General features: G+C 57.6%; 3 protein-coding genes across 6 annotated transcripts; 1 reads left to right on the forward strand and 2 right to left on the reverse strand.

Annotated features, from left to right (window-relative positions):
• Positions 1-13: 13 nt before the first annotated feature.
• GALK1 (galactokinase 1) lies at positions 14-3,901 on the reverse strand. Its single transcript, XM_084492100.1, has 8 exons — positions 3,678-3,901; positions 3,052-3,241; positions 2,632-2,751; positions 2,003-2,138; positions 1,443-1,624; positions 1,170-1,320; positions 641-803; positions 14-234 (listed from the first exon to the last, which is right to left on the reverse strand). Exons 1-8 carry the CDS (start codon positions 3,834-3,836, stop codon positions 163-165), a joined length of 1,173 nt encoding a protein of 390 aa, XP_084348226.1. The 5' UTR covers positions 3,837-3,901; the 3' UTR covers positions 14-162.
• A 626-nt stretch (positions 3,902-4,527) lies between these two features.
• On the forward strand, positions 4,528-13,276 carry LOC311420822 (uncharacterized protein). Of its 4 annotated transcripts, none has more exons than XM_084492099.1 (16): positions 4,528-4,939; positions 5,225-5,332; positions 5,443-5,515; positions 5,628-5,784; positions 5,870-5,915; positions 6,522-6,580; positions 6,659-6,694; positions 7,698-7,750; positions 8,017-8,149; positions 8,233-8,429; positions 8,520-8,565; positions 8,670-8,735; positions 9,348-9,407; positions 9,922-10,004; positions 10,424-10,518; positions 11,392-13,276. In XM_084492099.1, the coding sequence occupies exons 1-16, from the start codon at positions 4,903-4,905 to the stop codon at positions 11,424-11,426; spliced, it is 1,284 nt and encodes a 427-aa protein (XP_084348225.1). In that variant the 5' UTR covers positions 4,528-4,902; the 3' UTR covers positions 11,427-13,276. The 4 variants fall into 4 exon arrangements, with proteins under 4 accessions (XP_084348225.1, XP_084348224.1, XP_084348223.1 ...); XM_084492098.1 differs by having other exon boundaries at positions 4,529-4,939; positions 5,625-5,784; XM_084492097.1 differs by having other exon boundaries at positions 4,543-4,939; positions 10,424-13,276.
• Positions 12,659-14,543, reverse strand: H3-3B (H3.3 histone B). Its single transcript, XM_084492108.1, has 4 exons — positions 14,310-14,543; positions 13,687-13,828; positions 13,455-13,608; positions 12,659-13,358 (listed from the first exon to the last, which is right to left on the reverse strand). Exons 2-4 carry the CDS (start codon positions 13,812-13,814, stop codon positions 13,230-13,232), a joined length of 411 nt encoding a protein of 136 aa, XP_084348234.1. The 5' UTR covers positions 13,815-13,828; positions 14,310-14,543; the 3' UTR covers positions 12,659-13,229.
• Between the last annotated feature and the right edge of the window lie 129 nt (positions 14,544-14,672).

The raw sequence follows: 14,672 nt of genomic DNA on the forward strand, positions 1-14,672 counted from the left end.
CCAAGCAGGTGCAGAACGTGCAAATGTTTTACTTTTATTAAGCAAACGATGCAGGCAGACAGCTTGGCTCCCTGGTGGAGCGAGGAGAGCGGCTGCTGTTCCTGTCCCAGCAGGGACACGATCCCAGCACAGATCCCGGCTCGGACAAGGTGCCTGCTGCTTCTACAGGGGCAGCACCTTTGCCCCATCCGAGGGTTTGGAGATGTAGAAGGTTGCAGTGCCGCTGTACTTCTCCTAAGGGACAAGAGGAGCAGTAAGTGCTCACTGCATGCTGCTGGTTTCGGAGAGCATTGGTGACAGCACTAGGATCGTCCCTGGGCTGCGGCTACCAGCACTGAGCTCAGCACTGCCTATGGATTATTTTTCCCTAGATTGGTTTAGCTGCCCCAAAGCTCACCTGCCACTTTTTTGCTTCTTTTCTTGATGCAGTAAAGCCCTTCAGCAGTGCTCTGCAGCCAGCACAGTGCAAACTGCCTGGAAGAGCTTAGCAGCATCGGTGGACACGGGGATATCCCTGTGCATGAGGGCTACCCTGACCCTAACTGCCTTAGGATCACAGCTTCAACATCACCACAGGCCCATGCCTCAGTGCATTTTAGGGATCTTTAAGTCAATCTCCGGGCACTTTTCTGCTGTGTACCTGGATGTGTTGCTGGGCCCTCTCCGCAGCCTCAGCCACCAGCAGTGTCACTGTGCAGCCGCCAAAGCCTCCTCCCGTCATCCGGCTGCCATAAACCCCATCGACCTCCAGAGCTGCTGCTACCAGCTCATCCAGCTCCGGGCAGCTCACGTCGTAGTCGTCCCTGGAGAGAGGAGACCCGGGGTCAGCCCCATGCTGCACCCCACTGCAGCAAGAAGGGCTGAAACACGTCTCAGTGCGCCCACTGCTGCAAAAAGCAGCACCCCGGGATGCCTGCAGACCCCAGCCCGGTGCTTTTCCTATAAAGGCACTTGTTTATAGGAGCAAGGTGCTCTGGCTGTGAGAAAAGGGACCCTGTAAGGTACTTGACCAATTGGCCAGGGATGTGCAGAGGTCTCTGGGGCTTTTCCCCAAGCTGTTACAGGCTGAATCAGGAGAGAGATGCTGGGCAGGACCCGTGCCTGGCTGCATCCCCAGCTGAGCGACCCCCACGACCAACACCAGCACCCCAGCCCCAGCACATCCTCACCGCAGGGAGTTGTGGCTCTCCACCATCAGCCTCCCGAACGTGTTGTAGTCCCTGTCCTGCAGTGCTTGTGCTGCCTGGGCCGTGCGCTCGATCTCGCTGATGACGTGCCTGGCACGCCGGTACACCTCCTCGCCCAGCCGGCCCCTGGCCGCTGCGGGGACACGCGCACCCCTAAAGCAAAGCCCCTCCAGCTGGGGAAGGAGGAACACGGCCGCATCCCGCGACCACGTTTCCCTGCCCCATCACGCTGCCCCGTGGAGCAGCCGAGCCCACCTTCCAGCTCGGCCATGGTGGCGTCCCGCAGGCTGGCCTTGCCAAGCGCCGCCGCCGCCTCCTGGCACTGCCGCCGGCGCGTGGGGTACTCGCTGCCCGTCAGCGCGTGCCGCACATTGGAGTTGGTGATGAGGACGGCCAAGCTGGCATCGGTCAGCGGGACGGGGACCGTCTCCAGGGACCTGCAGCGAGAGAACAGCACGGGCGGCGTGCCCGTCCCCACTGATTTCTCCGGTGAGGCCACGTGGCACGCAGCCCGTGCCTCGCCGGGGCAAAGTCCGCGTGGTTTAGGATTTCTCTTGAGCAATTCTCTCCTTCCCAATTATTAGTCCCAAATTAGGCCCTCATGACTTTGCAGGAAAGCCAGCCCAGGCACAAGGGAAAGGATACACAAGGGAAAGGATGCATGAGGAGCAATCGAGGCACCTCGGACTAGCCCCAGCCCCATGGTGAGATTTTGGGTTGGGGGTTTAATGCCTCCCTGCAGCTCTGTTTCATGGCCATAGGATCAGCTCGTCCCCAGCCCCAGCTCGCAGGCACGTGCCCGAGGAGGTGCTGACCTGCAGTCGATGAGCAGCGCGTGGCCCTCCTTGCCCATCACGGATATGAACTGGTCCATGATCCCGCAGGGCATGCCAGCAAACGTGTGCTCTGCTTTCTGGCATGCCAGCGCCTTGGCCACCAAATCGCCATCATCTGTGCCAGAGCAGAGAGGGGCAGGGGTTAGCAGCTCCGGGATGGTCGCCCCCTGCCCTGGAGCAGGGTGAGCAAAAGCAGCAGTAATGGTTTGCTTTCACTGGGGTTCGCCAAAGGGCAGCCATCGTGATTTGCACCCTACAAAGTGTCCAGTGCTGAGCTGCCCCATCCTGGCTGTGCAGCACTTTGTCCTCCAAAGGATTTTGTGTTTGTGGGATGTGGAGAACTGGTGCCCTGGGTGACACTGAGCGCTGCACGCAGCTGTGGGATGGGGTTTGTTAAAGCATCAGCTGCCAGTGTTTGTGGCTGCATCACTGCAAATCACCTGTGGCAGCCTGGGGTCCTCAGATCCAGCTGGTTCTGATAATTTGCCGCTTATATCTCAGCTGGCCACAACTGAGACTGCTCAACAGAACAGCAGCATCTCTGAGGACAGCCCTGGCTCTGGCAAGGGAACCGAGGCACTGGGGACAAGGACTAGCAAGGACCGTACCGGGGCAGAGCTGCTGCAGGAAGGTGTAAGTAGCCACCTCCAGAGAGGCAGAGCTGGAGAGGCCGCCACCAAGGGGGACGTCGCTGGCTATCACAGCATTGAAACCAGGCACAGGACCGCCTGTGGGAACAGAAGAGAGGAGAGGGGCTGTGAGCCCCCTGTAGGGCTGGGGGCTGCCCTGCCCCACAGCTCCTGGGGATTCAGCTCCCGGTGGAGAGAAGCCCCTGCTTAATATTCTGTTTTTTTTTAATGCACAGTGACCCACAGAGGGAGTTTGGGCTTCTCTCCACCCCAGTGCTGCGATCCTTGGAGCTGTGAGCACCTCTGCTGGAGCCTGGTCCCACCAGCAGCTGCTCCAAAGGGATTTTTGGCACCCACTGGCCATGAGAACATGGAGAGGGAGGAGAGCTCTGGCCTTACCCCGGTAGTGCTGGATCACGCCCTTGACGTAGTTGGCCCAGTGTGGCTGCCCGGGGCTCAGGGGGCTGCTTTCGCTGGGAGCTGGGAACTGCACCCTGCGGGGCTCATCCGCTGCCTCCGAGGTGGTGAGGATGGAGATGGTCCCGTCCTGCGTGGGGGACCCCACCAGCACCGTCCCCAGCTGCAGGGCCTGGCGGGGGGACACGGGCTGAGCGCCAGCCCCCAGGGGATGTCCCCCTTGGTGGCAGGGGACAGCCGGGGGCTGCTCCCACCCGCACCGATGGCACCCTACAAGCATCACCCTCAACTCTTCCCACGTGTCAGCACCCAACATCCCAGCCTTGGAGGGATCCCAAAAAAAAATCCCAGCACCCAAACGTTGCCCCCAGCCTGGGGGGGCACCTTGGGGCTCAGCTCAGCAGCAAAACCTCTTCCTGCAAGGCTTTTGGGGAAGCTCCTTTCCTGTTCCTTGGCCTCCCAGCAACTCGCTCCGCGTTTGCTTTGGGGCCGAGCTCGGGCTCCTTGCAAGCCCCCCAAGGAAGCCGGGCAGCCCCTGGCCACCTCCATCCTCCCCAAATCCCACCCCGGGGGATGCCGCGGGGCTCGGGGCAGCCGGGCGCCCTTACCATGGGCAGCACGAAGCCGCCGTTGTAGTCGGTGTGCTCGCCCAGCAGATTCACTCGCCCGGGGGCCCAAACCGCCCCGGCAGCCGCAGCCCCCCCGAAAGCCTCCCCGTAAGCCCTGCAGGCTGCAGCCAGCAGCGGGGCAGCCCCGGGCCCTGCCATGGCTGCAGAGCACGGAACGGCTCGGATCCGATCGGCCCCGCTCCGCCCCGACGGGGGCCGGGCTCGAACCCGCGACGCTGCGGGGCGGGGATGGGAGGGGGGGGCCGGGGCCGAGCTATGGGGCGGGGGGGGGGGCAGGCGCTGTGTGGATAGGCTGTGGCTGCCGGCAGCGGAGCCAATCTGTGCGGTTTTTAAAAATAAAGATTCCTATATCCGTGTTTACATCCCTGCATCCTCGTATATATATCCCTGTGTTCGTGTATACAGCCCTATATCCGTCTCTTTATCCTTGTATATATCCTTATACATCCCTATATCTATCCCTATATCTGGGTATGTGTCCCTATATCCATCTATGCATCTGTTTATACATCCCCATGCATTCCCATATCCATGTACACATCCCTATAGCCTTGTATATATCCCTATAGTCATGTATACATCCCTATATCTGTCTCTTTATCCTTGTATATATCCTTATATATCCCTATATGCTTATATATGTCCTTATATTTGTGTATGCATCCCTATATCTACCTCTTCAGCCTTGTATGCATCCCTATACCCATCCCTATATCCGTGTACGCATCCCTATACCCTTGTATATATCCCCATATATATATATCCTTTTATTTGTGTGTACATCCCTATATCCTTATATATCTATCCCTATCCCGATGCCTATATTTTGCTAATATATAGACAGACTGACACAAATATACACCCTTCAGTCGCTGTTACGGGCGTTTGATGCCTATACAACACCCGAGCATGCTGTATGTAGGTGTGTGGTTATACACACGATGTCTCTGCTGTACCTCCGCACGGTAACGCCCGCCTCTGCCTCTCATACTTGTGCAAATACATACCGACGTGTGTACACAAGCTGACGTGTCACGAGCACATATGGGCAAGGCGGTGCGAGAGGCCGTGTATAGGTGTGACAGGGGCTCGCGTGCCCCCCGTGCTCGTGGCTGACCCGTGTGGGGTGGCGCCTGAGCTGGGTGCGAGCCCCCCTGGGCCCAACGGGGTGCGGGAGGTGCCCGGTGCCTCCTGGTTGTGTCCGATGGCTGGGAAGGAGCCGCTGCTGAGCGCCCTCAGAGGTGAGAACAACCCCGGGGGTTCCTCGGCGTGGGGTCTGAGCAGGGGGAGCCCAAGGCAGGGGGTGTCGTGTTTGGCCCTGCTGCAGCACGACCCATTGTTTGCGTTGGCTGCGCCCACGCCTCATTATAAGGAAGTTTTCTGGAGTTTCTGACCGCTGTCAGGGTGGGTCTCACCCTGCTCGCACCCTGGGCACCTCCCATGGTGCCTACCCAGGGCTGTTCGCTCCCCAACAGCCCCCCCCCACAGCATGAGCACCCAAGGGTGCTGCTCCTCCCCTCCTGCAGGTGAGGTGCTGCGGCTGCGGGAGGCCGGGGGGCCCTGTCCGGACACCTCCCCACACCTCGCCTCCATCTGCCAGCTGCTGGAGAGCGTCCTGCGCAAGGGGCTCCGACGTGAGTGTGCCTGGGCACCTGCACAGAGCAGGGGCTCCGGTGTCCCCCCTGTGTCCCCCACGTGCAGTCGAGGCCCTCGCGCTCTTCTTGTGGCTCTTCTTGTCCCACAGAGTCAGTGTGGGGCTTGCGGAGACGGGATTATTGGCACTGCCTGGAGCAGCTTCCCCAGGGGGATGGCGGCAGGTGAGTGGTGATGGGGACAAAGCGCAGCCACACTCACCCCAAAACCCCCAGCCACAGCGAGGGTGCTCCCCGAGGGCTGAGCCCCAAACCATTTTCCCTTCTCTCCCAGCAGGCCAAATCCTCTCTCTATCAGCATCCGAAGAGCCGCCACCTGCCCCAAGGTGCTGACAGCACAGGGCCGCGGCCGCTGCTTCCTACGCTCGGCGCTGCAGGGGAAGGCGCTGGCGGTGGCCCTGCGGCAGCTGGCGCACAGCCCCCGGCTCCTGGAGGTGTGCAGCACGCGGGGACCCCACGGGACGGGCACCTTCGTGGCTCCTTTTTAGCAGCCTCATGGCTCTTCTCGCTGTCTTTCAGTTCTACGACCCGGCAAGCTCCATCCTCGGCAATGAAGTCCTCCTGGGTAAGCCGGGGGCTCCAGGGAGGAGGGATGGAGCCTGCAGCTGTGGGCATGCTGCTGAGGGGCAGAGAAAGGAGCTGGGTGTGATTTTTTTTTATTTTTTATTTTTTCTAAGCCAAGCTCAATGGTAAAATCTAAGTAGGCTGCTGCAGTGATGGAGAAGAAGGTGGAAATGTTTAAAGAGGGCTTGAATCAGTCTGAGGTTGGTTTGAGTGTCGTGGGGCCAGGCAAATTGCTCCTGAAGTGTTTTCTGTGCTAGTTTTTTGTACCAAGGGTGGTGATGGAGACACACTCCAAGGGGTGCCTGGGCTGCCTGGCCACCCAGCTGTGATCTCTGAGGGGCTGGGTGAAAGCTTTTCATCAAAATCAGGAGATCAATAACCCTGAGTTAGCTGCCCCTAGATGCCTTGTAAGTCGTGGCTCCTCAAGGAGCCAGGTGAGGGGTACATGCGGAGTGGAGGGTCTCTCCCTAGAGCATCATTAGTTACACTGAAAATGGCTTTATTTACACAAAAACGGCTTTATCTACACCTCAGCTGTGTCCCTGTGAGGCTGCAGCTGCTGGGGCCCAGCAGTGACACTGCCTCTCCGTCCCCTTCCTCCCTGCAGAGCCGTTCCTCTCGCTGGTGCTGGTGGTGACAGAGATGGATTTCTCCCTGGATCTGCAGGTGCGGCGATGAATTGGGTGTGGGGGCCCCAACCCCTTCCCCGCCGGCCCCAACGGCGCCGCGCTGCTTTGTTTGCAGAACTGCAGCTTCTTGGACGAGAGCTGGCTGCTGCCGGTAAGAGCTCGCTGCTCCCCGCTGCCACCCGCTCCGGCCCTTGCTGGAATGTCAAACTGGGAGAATAAGGAATTGCTTGGTTTGGAGGGATTGCCACGCCACTCTCTGGCCATCTGCAGCCGTATGGAAACTGGGTCGGGCTCCCCAGCACGAGTGGAGCTGCCTCTGCGCTGAGGTTGGATCCCGCAGGGTGCCTGCGCTGTCACCAGGAGCAGATCCTGGCATCGCCCTGGGCGTAAAACCAAGCAAAACCAAGCCAAGGCAGCACTGAGGCATAAATCATTGACATAGTTTCCCCATGCTCCCTTCTCCACTTTATTGCCAAAAAAAATCCCTGTTTTTCTGGGCTTACAGGCAGAATGCGGGTCACTTGGTTTTGTTCTCCTTTTTGCTCGCTGTAATATTTGTGCATTTGCACAGAGGCCACAAACAGCAGGGATGCCTCGATGTCTTCCAAAATCGCAGAGCATCCCTCTGTCACCTGTTTTAACCCCAAAGCAGCCCCGAGAAGCTGCCAGAGGCCTGTGCGTGCAGGAGGCAGGGCTCCCGCTGGCTTTCACGCGCTGCTGGCCACGAGCGCTCCCGGCTGCCTCTCAGCTCCCTGCCTAATGCACCGTGACAGCGAGGGCTGCTGCGAGCCGCGGCGTCTTGGAGAAGGGGCAGTGGCATCCCCCGGCTGCACAGGGACACGTGGGGAGAGGGAGAGGGGCTCAAAATTCATTTATGGGGCTGGATCTTTGCTTTTTGGGGTTGGTTCCAGGCAGGTTTGTATCTCATGAGTGTGGGCGCGGTAAATGAGGAGGGTGAGCGGCCACTGATGGTCCCTGTCTGGCTTCAGAAATTAGGGACCAGCCTCTGTGGGCTCCCAAAGCCTTGGTTTGTTTGGGACAGAAATAACCCACAGCAAGAGATCCTGTGCTGCCCTCTGTCCTGGTCACACAGGGGAAGGAGCAGGAGCTCCTTGGGTGTCCTGGGGCCGCTGTCACCAGCCGCTCTCTTGCAGGTGTGCATCACTTATGAGACGGTCCCGTGCCGAGTGCTGGGGATGGTGATCAGGTAGGAGACCTCAGTCCTCCTCCTCCAGCAGGATCTGGAGGCCCAGGCAGTCAAACTGCCCTGAAAAGGGGAGACAAAGACCCCTGAGAGCACCGGAGCTGAGGCTGGGGTTGTCTTGGGTCCTTCTTTTCCCCCATCATACCGGCGTTTGCAGGGAGGCTTTTCCCTGCCTCCACTTATCCATGAACAATTGCCGCTGGCACAAAAGGGATGAGGGGATGGGGATGGGTCCCGGGGGCTGAGCCATGGCTCGGCCGGGCCCACAGGTACGTGGACGGCCGAGTCTTTGTCACTGAGGTGCTCCCCGAGAGCCAGGCGGAGGTGGACGAGGTGGTGCTGGCCGGCGACGTCCTGGATGAGATCAACGGCTGCTCGCTGCGCAACGCCTCCAGCGGGCAGGTGGGGCACGGGGGGCTGGCACGTCCTCCCCTCTGCCTCCTCCGCCCCGTCCTCCCTCTGCCTTGCTCCATCCTTCCCTGCAGGCCGGGGCGATGGTGCAGAAGCTGAAGGGCCAGCCGCTGAGCTTCCGGGTGCTGCGGTGGCGGGGGCACAATGGAGAGGTCTACGAGCCCCTGCTGCCCTACCTGAAGGTCCTGAAGGAGAAAGAGCCCCGCTTCCAGCTCCAGCGCTGCCCCCGGCGCCGGGTCGAGAGGGAGACAAGGAAGGTGCAGGGGGGCAGGTGGGCACCTTGGGGGGGCTAAGGAGGGGCTGCGAGCATCTTCCCTGGCAAAAAGCAGCAGGAGGATGCACGGGGTCCTCTTCTCCGCAGGCTGCTCTACAACGTGAGGTACCTGGGCCGGAGCGGCGTTGGGACGGTGAGGAGACGGGCAGGGATGTGCCCGTGGGTTATTTGTCTGGTGGGTTTCTTCTTAAGTGCAGGGGGAGTTATTCCCATTCCTTCCTTCCTGCTCTGTTTCAGTTTGGTGGCAAGGAGGTGCTGGAGTGGGCCATCCCCGCCGTGCTGGAGAGGGTCTCAGCACCACGGGTGAGCGATGGGGAGCGGGGGGTGCTCCTGCTTGGAAAACACCGGGAGGCTGAGCCTGGGCCCAGAGGTGCTGTTAGGCTCGGGTCGCTGTTGTTTGAGCCTTCAAGGGTTGGTCATGGAAATGCTGAGATGAGAGAGCGTTGGGTGGTGGTAAAAAGGGTGGAACATGGCCTCAAACTGGGCCCTGGGTGCTCAGAGGGAGAGAGGACAAGGCCAGCCCGTGGGTGCTCGCCCTCTGCTGTTCCAGGGCTGGTGGCCTTGGCGCAGGGACCTGGCTGTGATACTGAAGTTCTGCTGTGGATCTGCGATTCTAAAAGATCCTTGGAAGAGAGGAGGTCCCTATGTCTTCACCCCACCCTTCAATTTTTTCCCCTTTTTTTTCTTTTTAAATCCACTTCTGAAGCACGGTGAAGTTGGTCTCTTAGTTTGCAGTCTCCATCTCCTCTTTTGACCTGAGGGTTTTGCCACCAGCAACCAGAAAGTTCTTGGAAAGCCACGCTTCATTGCCATTCATTACCTCTGCTTTTGGATAATCTCAGTCTTGCAAGAGTCTTATTAAAAATAGAGCTCAGGAGCTGTGATTATTAGGGCTCTTTTCTTTCCCCCATTCAGGAGGTTTTATTTGATGTGAAGGAAACGGAAATCCTGGTACAAGAGAAGGCTTCTTCCAAGGTGAGCGAGTGACACCCATGGGTAGCCAAAGCTTCGCAGGATGAGTTGGGAGCTGGGCCCCAACTCTTTCTCCAACAGGGATTTCAAAACATAGGTAGAGACAGTGGGGGGCCAAAAATAGATGAGGGTTAAAGGTTTTAGGCAGGTTTGCCACCCACAAAGGCTGTTTGAGCACAGTTTTCAGAGCTGGCCGTGTCTGTTCCTGTGCAGAAGGTGTCCCAGGGTGCACGTTGTACAGCCCAGGCTGTGCCTGCACGCATGGTCTGGCGCTGAGCAGCCACGTGCTGTGCAGGATTGATGCCCCCGGAGTTTTCTTTGTCTCGTTTCTGGCTCGTGTGTAGAGCATTGCACCTTGACTGCCCGTGGTGGTGTTGGATCTGCTCGGGTTTGTGCGTGTGGCTGGGGCTGTGCCACTCACCGTGGGACTGGGACACAGCCCAGGGGAAGGAGCAGCCCTCAGGACAACACAACAGCAGCAGCACCGTGCCCCAGCCTCCCCTTTTCCCCCACACAGGTCCTGTTCCGCTACCTCTACCCCGAAATCTCCTGCGTGGGACGCCGCCGGGACAGCAGCCGTTTGTTCGCCTTCTGCGTTGTGTAAGTGTCACCCGTGGGCCGTGTGGCTCCTTGACACAAGGCGAGCATTGAGCAAGGGTGCAGCACCTGCAGGGGCAGGCAGCAGAGCCCCCCAGCAGCGGGGACCCGGTGCCGTGGGACAAACGCATCCCCCAGGGCAGAGCCTGGCTCGAGGAGCCTCAAGGTCGTGGCCAAAGCAAGCCACGTGCGGTGTGACCAGCGTGGAAAATCAGCACCAGTAGGGCAATGCTTTGGCCAGCACATGGGACGTGCAGCGGGGCTGGGAGTGGGCATCCTGCCCCAAAAGGGGGATGTAGGGGGGATGCGGGTTCTGGAAACACAGCGCTGAGTCCGCCGCTTGGCTGCTCGTGCGACTCCAGGAGCTGGCGCTTGGTCCCTCCCAAGTCCTGGCGCTCTCTGATGCGTGTTTCCACATTTAGCTCGTCCCCGGAGAGCCCCGAAGGGAACACGTTTGACTGTCTAGTGTTTGCATCGGGTTCAGAGCAAGAATGCGAGGAAATCATCAAGAGAATTGGTAAGGGAACATTTTATTTCTTCAGATATAATTACAGTAAAATGTGGAGTACCAAGAATTGCTATTCCATGCCACCACATGCAAGATCTAACAATTGCTTTTGTAGAGATTACTAAGATGAATAGATACTTTAATAGGTTTTTTTCTTTTTATTTTTTTTTCCTTTAGAACTGCTTGACAATTATTTTAAGAAACAGCTTCTAGGCATACCCAGATGTTTCATTGTTTCCACTAAGTACTTGGAGGAAACTTTGTTTTCGAGGGATGTTATTTTACAACATGCTTTTCCTCCAGGAGCCCAGCCTGCTACTGCCATTTAACACCAGATCAAGTATTACTAAATCCCATCACTCGCAGTTCCTATTTATAACCAGCCTATGTACAAGCTTCCCAAGTTAGGTGGCTCCTGGGCTACTGCTGACCCCTGGTTTCTTGTGGGACATCCTTGCTCGGTGTCCCCTCGGAGGGCTGTGCCCGGCAGGAGGCACCTGTGAGGTCTGTGTGGGATCTGCAGCCCAGCTCCTCCCCGTGCTGTTACCCAAAAACCTGAAGGCAGCTCCTGAGGCAGACAGATAAAGGCGCTGAGGTGGTAACAGCCCCCTCTGATCAGCTTCCAGCCAGCCCTTGAAAACAATTAAGTTCACAATTTAGGTGCAATGAATTATTTTTCCCTCCTGGTTCAGCAGTGAGGAAGAGCGTTACCTAAAATCTAATCTTAGGTCACTTAAAGTCGTATTTTTAGCAGCTCCGTGGCAGTTATGATAATGATCCTAACCAGGGGCTGCGTTTGTTCCAAGTACGTTTGGAGCAGATAGGGAAGGGTGTTGAGGAAGTTGTGTAAGAGCCCATGGTAATGAGCACTTGTTTCTCCAGCTGCAGGATTTAAACACACCGAGTGGTTTGTCTGATAAGGGCCAGCCCTGGCTCGAGCCCTGTGCTCCCCCCTGCTCTGCTGACCCAGCTCAGGATAACCCAAAACCCAGCGCCCCCGTGGGTGAGGCTGGGGGTCCAGCTCCCGTGCCTGGCCGGAGCGGTATTTTTGTACTTTCAGGATGTTGCTGTAGAAGGAAGTGCTGTAAACGCATCCGGTCTTAAAACAATTGCATGCATGGCCAGCGTTGACTTATTGCCTGCTCTCTTGTATAAACAACTCTTTCTTCCTCCCCAAATGCTTCTTTCTCTGTGGATATTTTTTTATTGAAATAAATCAAGATGGACTAGCTTGAGCTACTTCCTTGTGCAACTTCTGCCTTCACTTTAGCCTTACCAGCATATCCTGTTCTTTAAGAAGCGAGGAAAGCCGGTCTAGCAATTCCCATTTAGATGTTAATTACCTGTTCCAGATGTAGTCTGAGCAGCTTTTCCATACCACAGCTTATTAAGGCCTGGCTGTTCCCAGAGACACTACTAAGAAAACCAGAACTGTGTTAGCTTGAAACCCGGAGGAACAGTCTGAAGCGAAGGTTTGTGTCTAATCCTGTCTCATCAAAAAAGCTTAGCTGGGAAATGAGGCTCTTACCAAGAGCCTAGCAGCCCTCTCCGGTTTGCCAGGCAGCCCATCTGCACTCAGGTTGTCTAATTAGGTCTCACATTTGCATACCATCCTGCACTGCTACAGCATAGCTACTGCATTACCTTGGGCTTAGTCATGGGGCACCATCACAGAAGCAGGGAAAGGCAGAAGCCAGCACCTCAGCCCCACAGGGGTGTCCCAGGCTCCGGGACACAGCCCTGGCCCAGCAGGGTAGAGGCTGGGGGTTTCACTGCAGGCAAGCCAGCGTTAACACTTCACCATGAACTTCCCCTACAGGTACAAAAAGGGAAGAAAAAAAGCTTAGCACTACAGCTGTGCCTGAGCAGCTGCCACCACTAAACAGTTACACTTTAACAGAATTCCCCCCAGAGAAGGCAGCTGGAGCTTAGCCCAGGCCTGTCCACCTACCCCTCTGCTCCCTCAGACAGGGCTCCAACTACAGCAAGGCTCCTAAAAACTCAAGGGTGACCAGGGCAGGTTCTCTAGCTCTGTTGAAAGCCTAAGTTGCCACAGCACAGTCCAGTATTGCACGCATCTACTGCTAACATACTGGAGCCGGGAATAAGCTTCAAGCCCATACAAACCAAATGACAAAGACTCCTCACATGTGAATGTAAAACATTTAATTTAAAAATGTTGACACTACAATATATAAAATAGCTATTATAAATGCACATAGTGTATTCTATAGCTGCCAGGTTTACGTTTTTAGGAAACTGTAAGTTACACTGTGGTTAAGACTTGTAGTTTCACCCTCTGAAAAAGTCCACATTTGATCACAGTGATGTATGGTCAGACTAACAGCCCCAATTGTTAAACACTTGGATCAAGTCATAACCAGTTTTATTGCAAAAGGACCCTGTACACATTTATATCAATTCTAGTACCTTACAAGTTTAGCTACCCAACAAGTCATTAACATACAGAAACATGCATGAGAAGCAAGAAAGATCACCCATCCCTTCTGCATATTAGCAACTTGTCACTCCTGAGCAACAAGGCTCACATCACTGAGGTTTATGTGAACAGTCACTTTTAGCATTCATCCTGAGTGAAAGATGGAATGACTTAAGTACAAATGCAACATATTATAAACAATTTCTTACAAAAAAGTCACAAATTAAAACCAAAGTATTTTACAGAATTTACTACAAAACACCATAAAAACAGCCTTCACTTAAGCCCTCTCTCCCCGTATCCTGCGAGCCAACTGGATGTCTTTGGGCATGATGGTGACTCTCTTGGCATGGATGGCGCACAGGTTTGTGTCTTCAAACAGACCCACCAGATATGCTTCGCTGGCCTCCTGTTTCAAGAGCACAAGAAGAAATGTTGTTAGAAACCCTCAGCGAAGCGCGCTCAGCACCGCGAGCTCCGAGGCCCAGCAGGCCGCCAGCAATACCTGCAGCGCACCGATGGCTGCACTCTGGAACCTCAAGTCTGTTTTGAAATCCTGGGCGATTTCCCTGACCAGCCGCTGGAAGGGCAGCTTGCGGATCAGCAGCTCCGTCGACTTCTGGTAGCGACGGATCTCACGCAGGGCAACGGTGCCCGGCCTGGGTGGAGGAAGGAGGAGCAGGTGAGCCGGGGCAGGGGCAGCAGCGGGCCGGGCCGTACGGTGCCGGCAGCCTTACCTGTAGCGGTGAGGCTTCTTCACGCCGCCAGTAGAGGGGGCGCTTTTCCGGGCCGCCTTGGTGGCCAGCTGCTTGCGCGGAGCCTTCCCCCCAGTGGACTTACGAGCAGTCTGCTTTGTACGGGCCATTTTTCTTCACTTACCTACGAAGACAAGCACGCCTAAGACAGGGCCCAGCTGTCCCGGCACGACCCTCCACAGGCCCGGCATGGCGGCATCCCTCCCCCCCCGCGTCCCCGAGGCGGCAGATGCCGGCGGGCTGCCCCCTCCCTCCCCCGCCGCCGAGGCGGGCAGGCGGCCAGCGGCCTCCCCCGGGAGGAGGAGGAGGAGTCACGGTTTCCCCCCCTCCGCCCCCGCTCTCCGCGTCGCGGCCCGGCCGCTCCCCTCCCCGGGGGAAGCGGACTGAGTCACGCCGCCTCCCGCTTCCTCCCGGGCCGCCCCGGAGGGAGGGGAAGGAAGGGAGGGGGGATGGGGCCCGGCCGTGACTCAGGGCACGTAGGCAAGGCCTGGCCCGGCAGCCAAGCTCCGAGAAAAAAAAATTAAAAAACGAAGAAAATAACAAAAAAAAACAAGCCGCACGACACCACCGCTCGCCGCGGAACGCACCCGGTAGCCGCCGCTTACCGATTAGAGAAGAAGGACGCACCGGCGCCGGTCTCGCTGCGCACCGAAGCCTGCGCTGCTCCCACCGCGACCCGCTCCGCAGCCTGCCACCCCCTCACTGCGCCCTCCCCGCCGCGGGGACCCGCTTTTTATAGCGGGGGCGGCACACGGCGCGGTGACCTCACAATGCCCGAAAGCAGCGCGCCGTCCAATTGGCCGGGACCTCCGCCGGCGCCGTGGCGTCACGAGACACAAAGGCCGTGCTCCGGTTCCTCGCCGCCGATTGGGCGAGCGCCCGGCCGCTGATTGGATGTTAAAGTCGGCGGCTGATTGGGCGGCGCGGAGCGCCAAGGAGCCAATCGGCGGCGGGCGGGCGCTCTGCGC

This window comes from Aythya ferina, assembly GCF_964211825.1.
Source record: "Aythya ferina genome assembly, chromosome: 18".
In the NCBI taxonomy this organism is placed as follows: domain Eukaryota; kingdom Metazoa; phylum Chordata; class Aves; order Anseriformes; family Anatidae; genus Aythya; species Aythya ferina.

Bases quoted from the DNA above. Each gene is read 5' to 3' on its own strand.
- H3-3B (XM_084492108.1), bottom strand. From the start codon at position 13,814: ATGGCCCGTACAAAGCAGACTGCTCGTAAGTCCACTGGGGGGAAGGCT. The intron at 13,609-13,686 runs GTAAGGCTGCCG...TCCTCCACCCAG, and splicing joins AAGAAGCCTCACCGCTACAG to GCCGGGCACCGTTGCCCTGC. The intron at 13,359-13,454 runs GTATTGCTGGCG...CTCTTGAAACAG, and splicing joins CAGCCATCGGTGCGCTGCAG to GAGGCCAGCGAAGCATATCT.
- GALK1 (XM_084492100.1), bottom strand. From the start codon at position 3,836: ATGGCAGGGCCCGGGGCTGCCCCGCTGCTGGCTGCAGCCTGCAGGGCT. The intron at 804-1,169 runs GTGAGGATGTGC...TCCTCTCTCCAG, and splicing joins GAGAGCCACAACTCCCTGCG to GGACGACTACGACGTGAGCT. The intron at 235-640 runs GTACACAGCAGA...CTTGTCCCTTAG, and splicing joins GGGCCCAGCAACACATCCAG to GAGAAGTACAGCGGCACTGC.
- LOC311420822 (XM_084492096.1), top strand. From the start codon at position 4,903: ATGGCTGGGAAGGAGCCGCTGCTGAGCGCCCTCAGAG. The intron at 8,150-8,232 runs GTGGGGCACGGG...CCTTCCCTGCAG, and splicing joins GCAACGCCTCCAGCGGGCAG to GCCGGGGCGATGGTGCAGAA. The intron at 10,005-10,423 runs GTAAGTGTCACC...TTCCACATTTAG, and splicing joins TTGTTCGCCTTCTGCGTTGT to CTCGTCCCCGGAGAGCCCCG.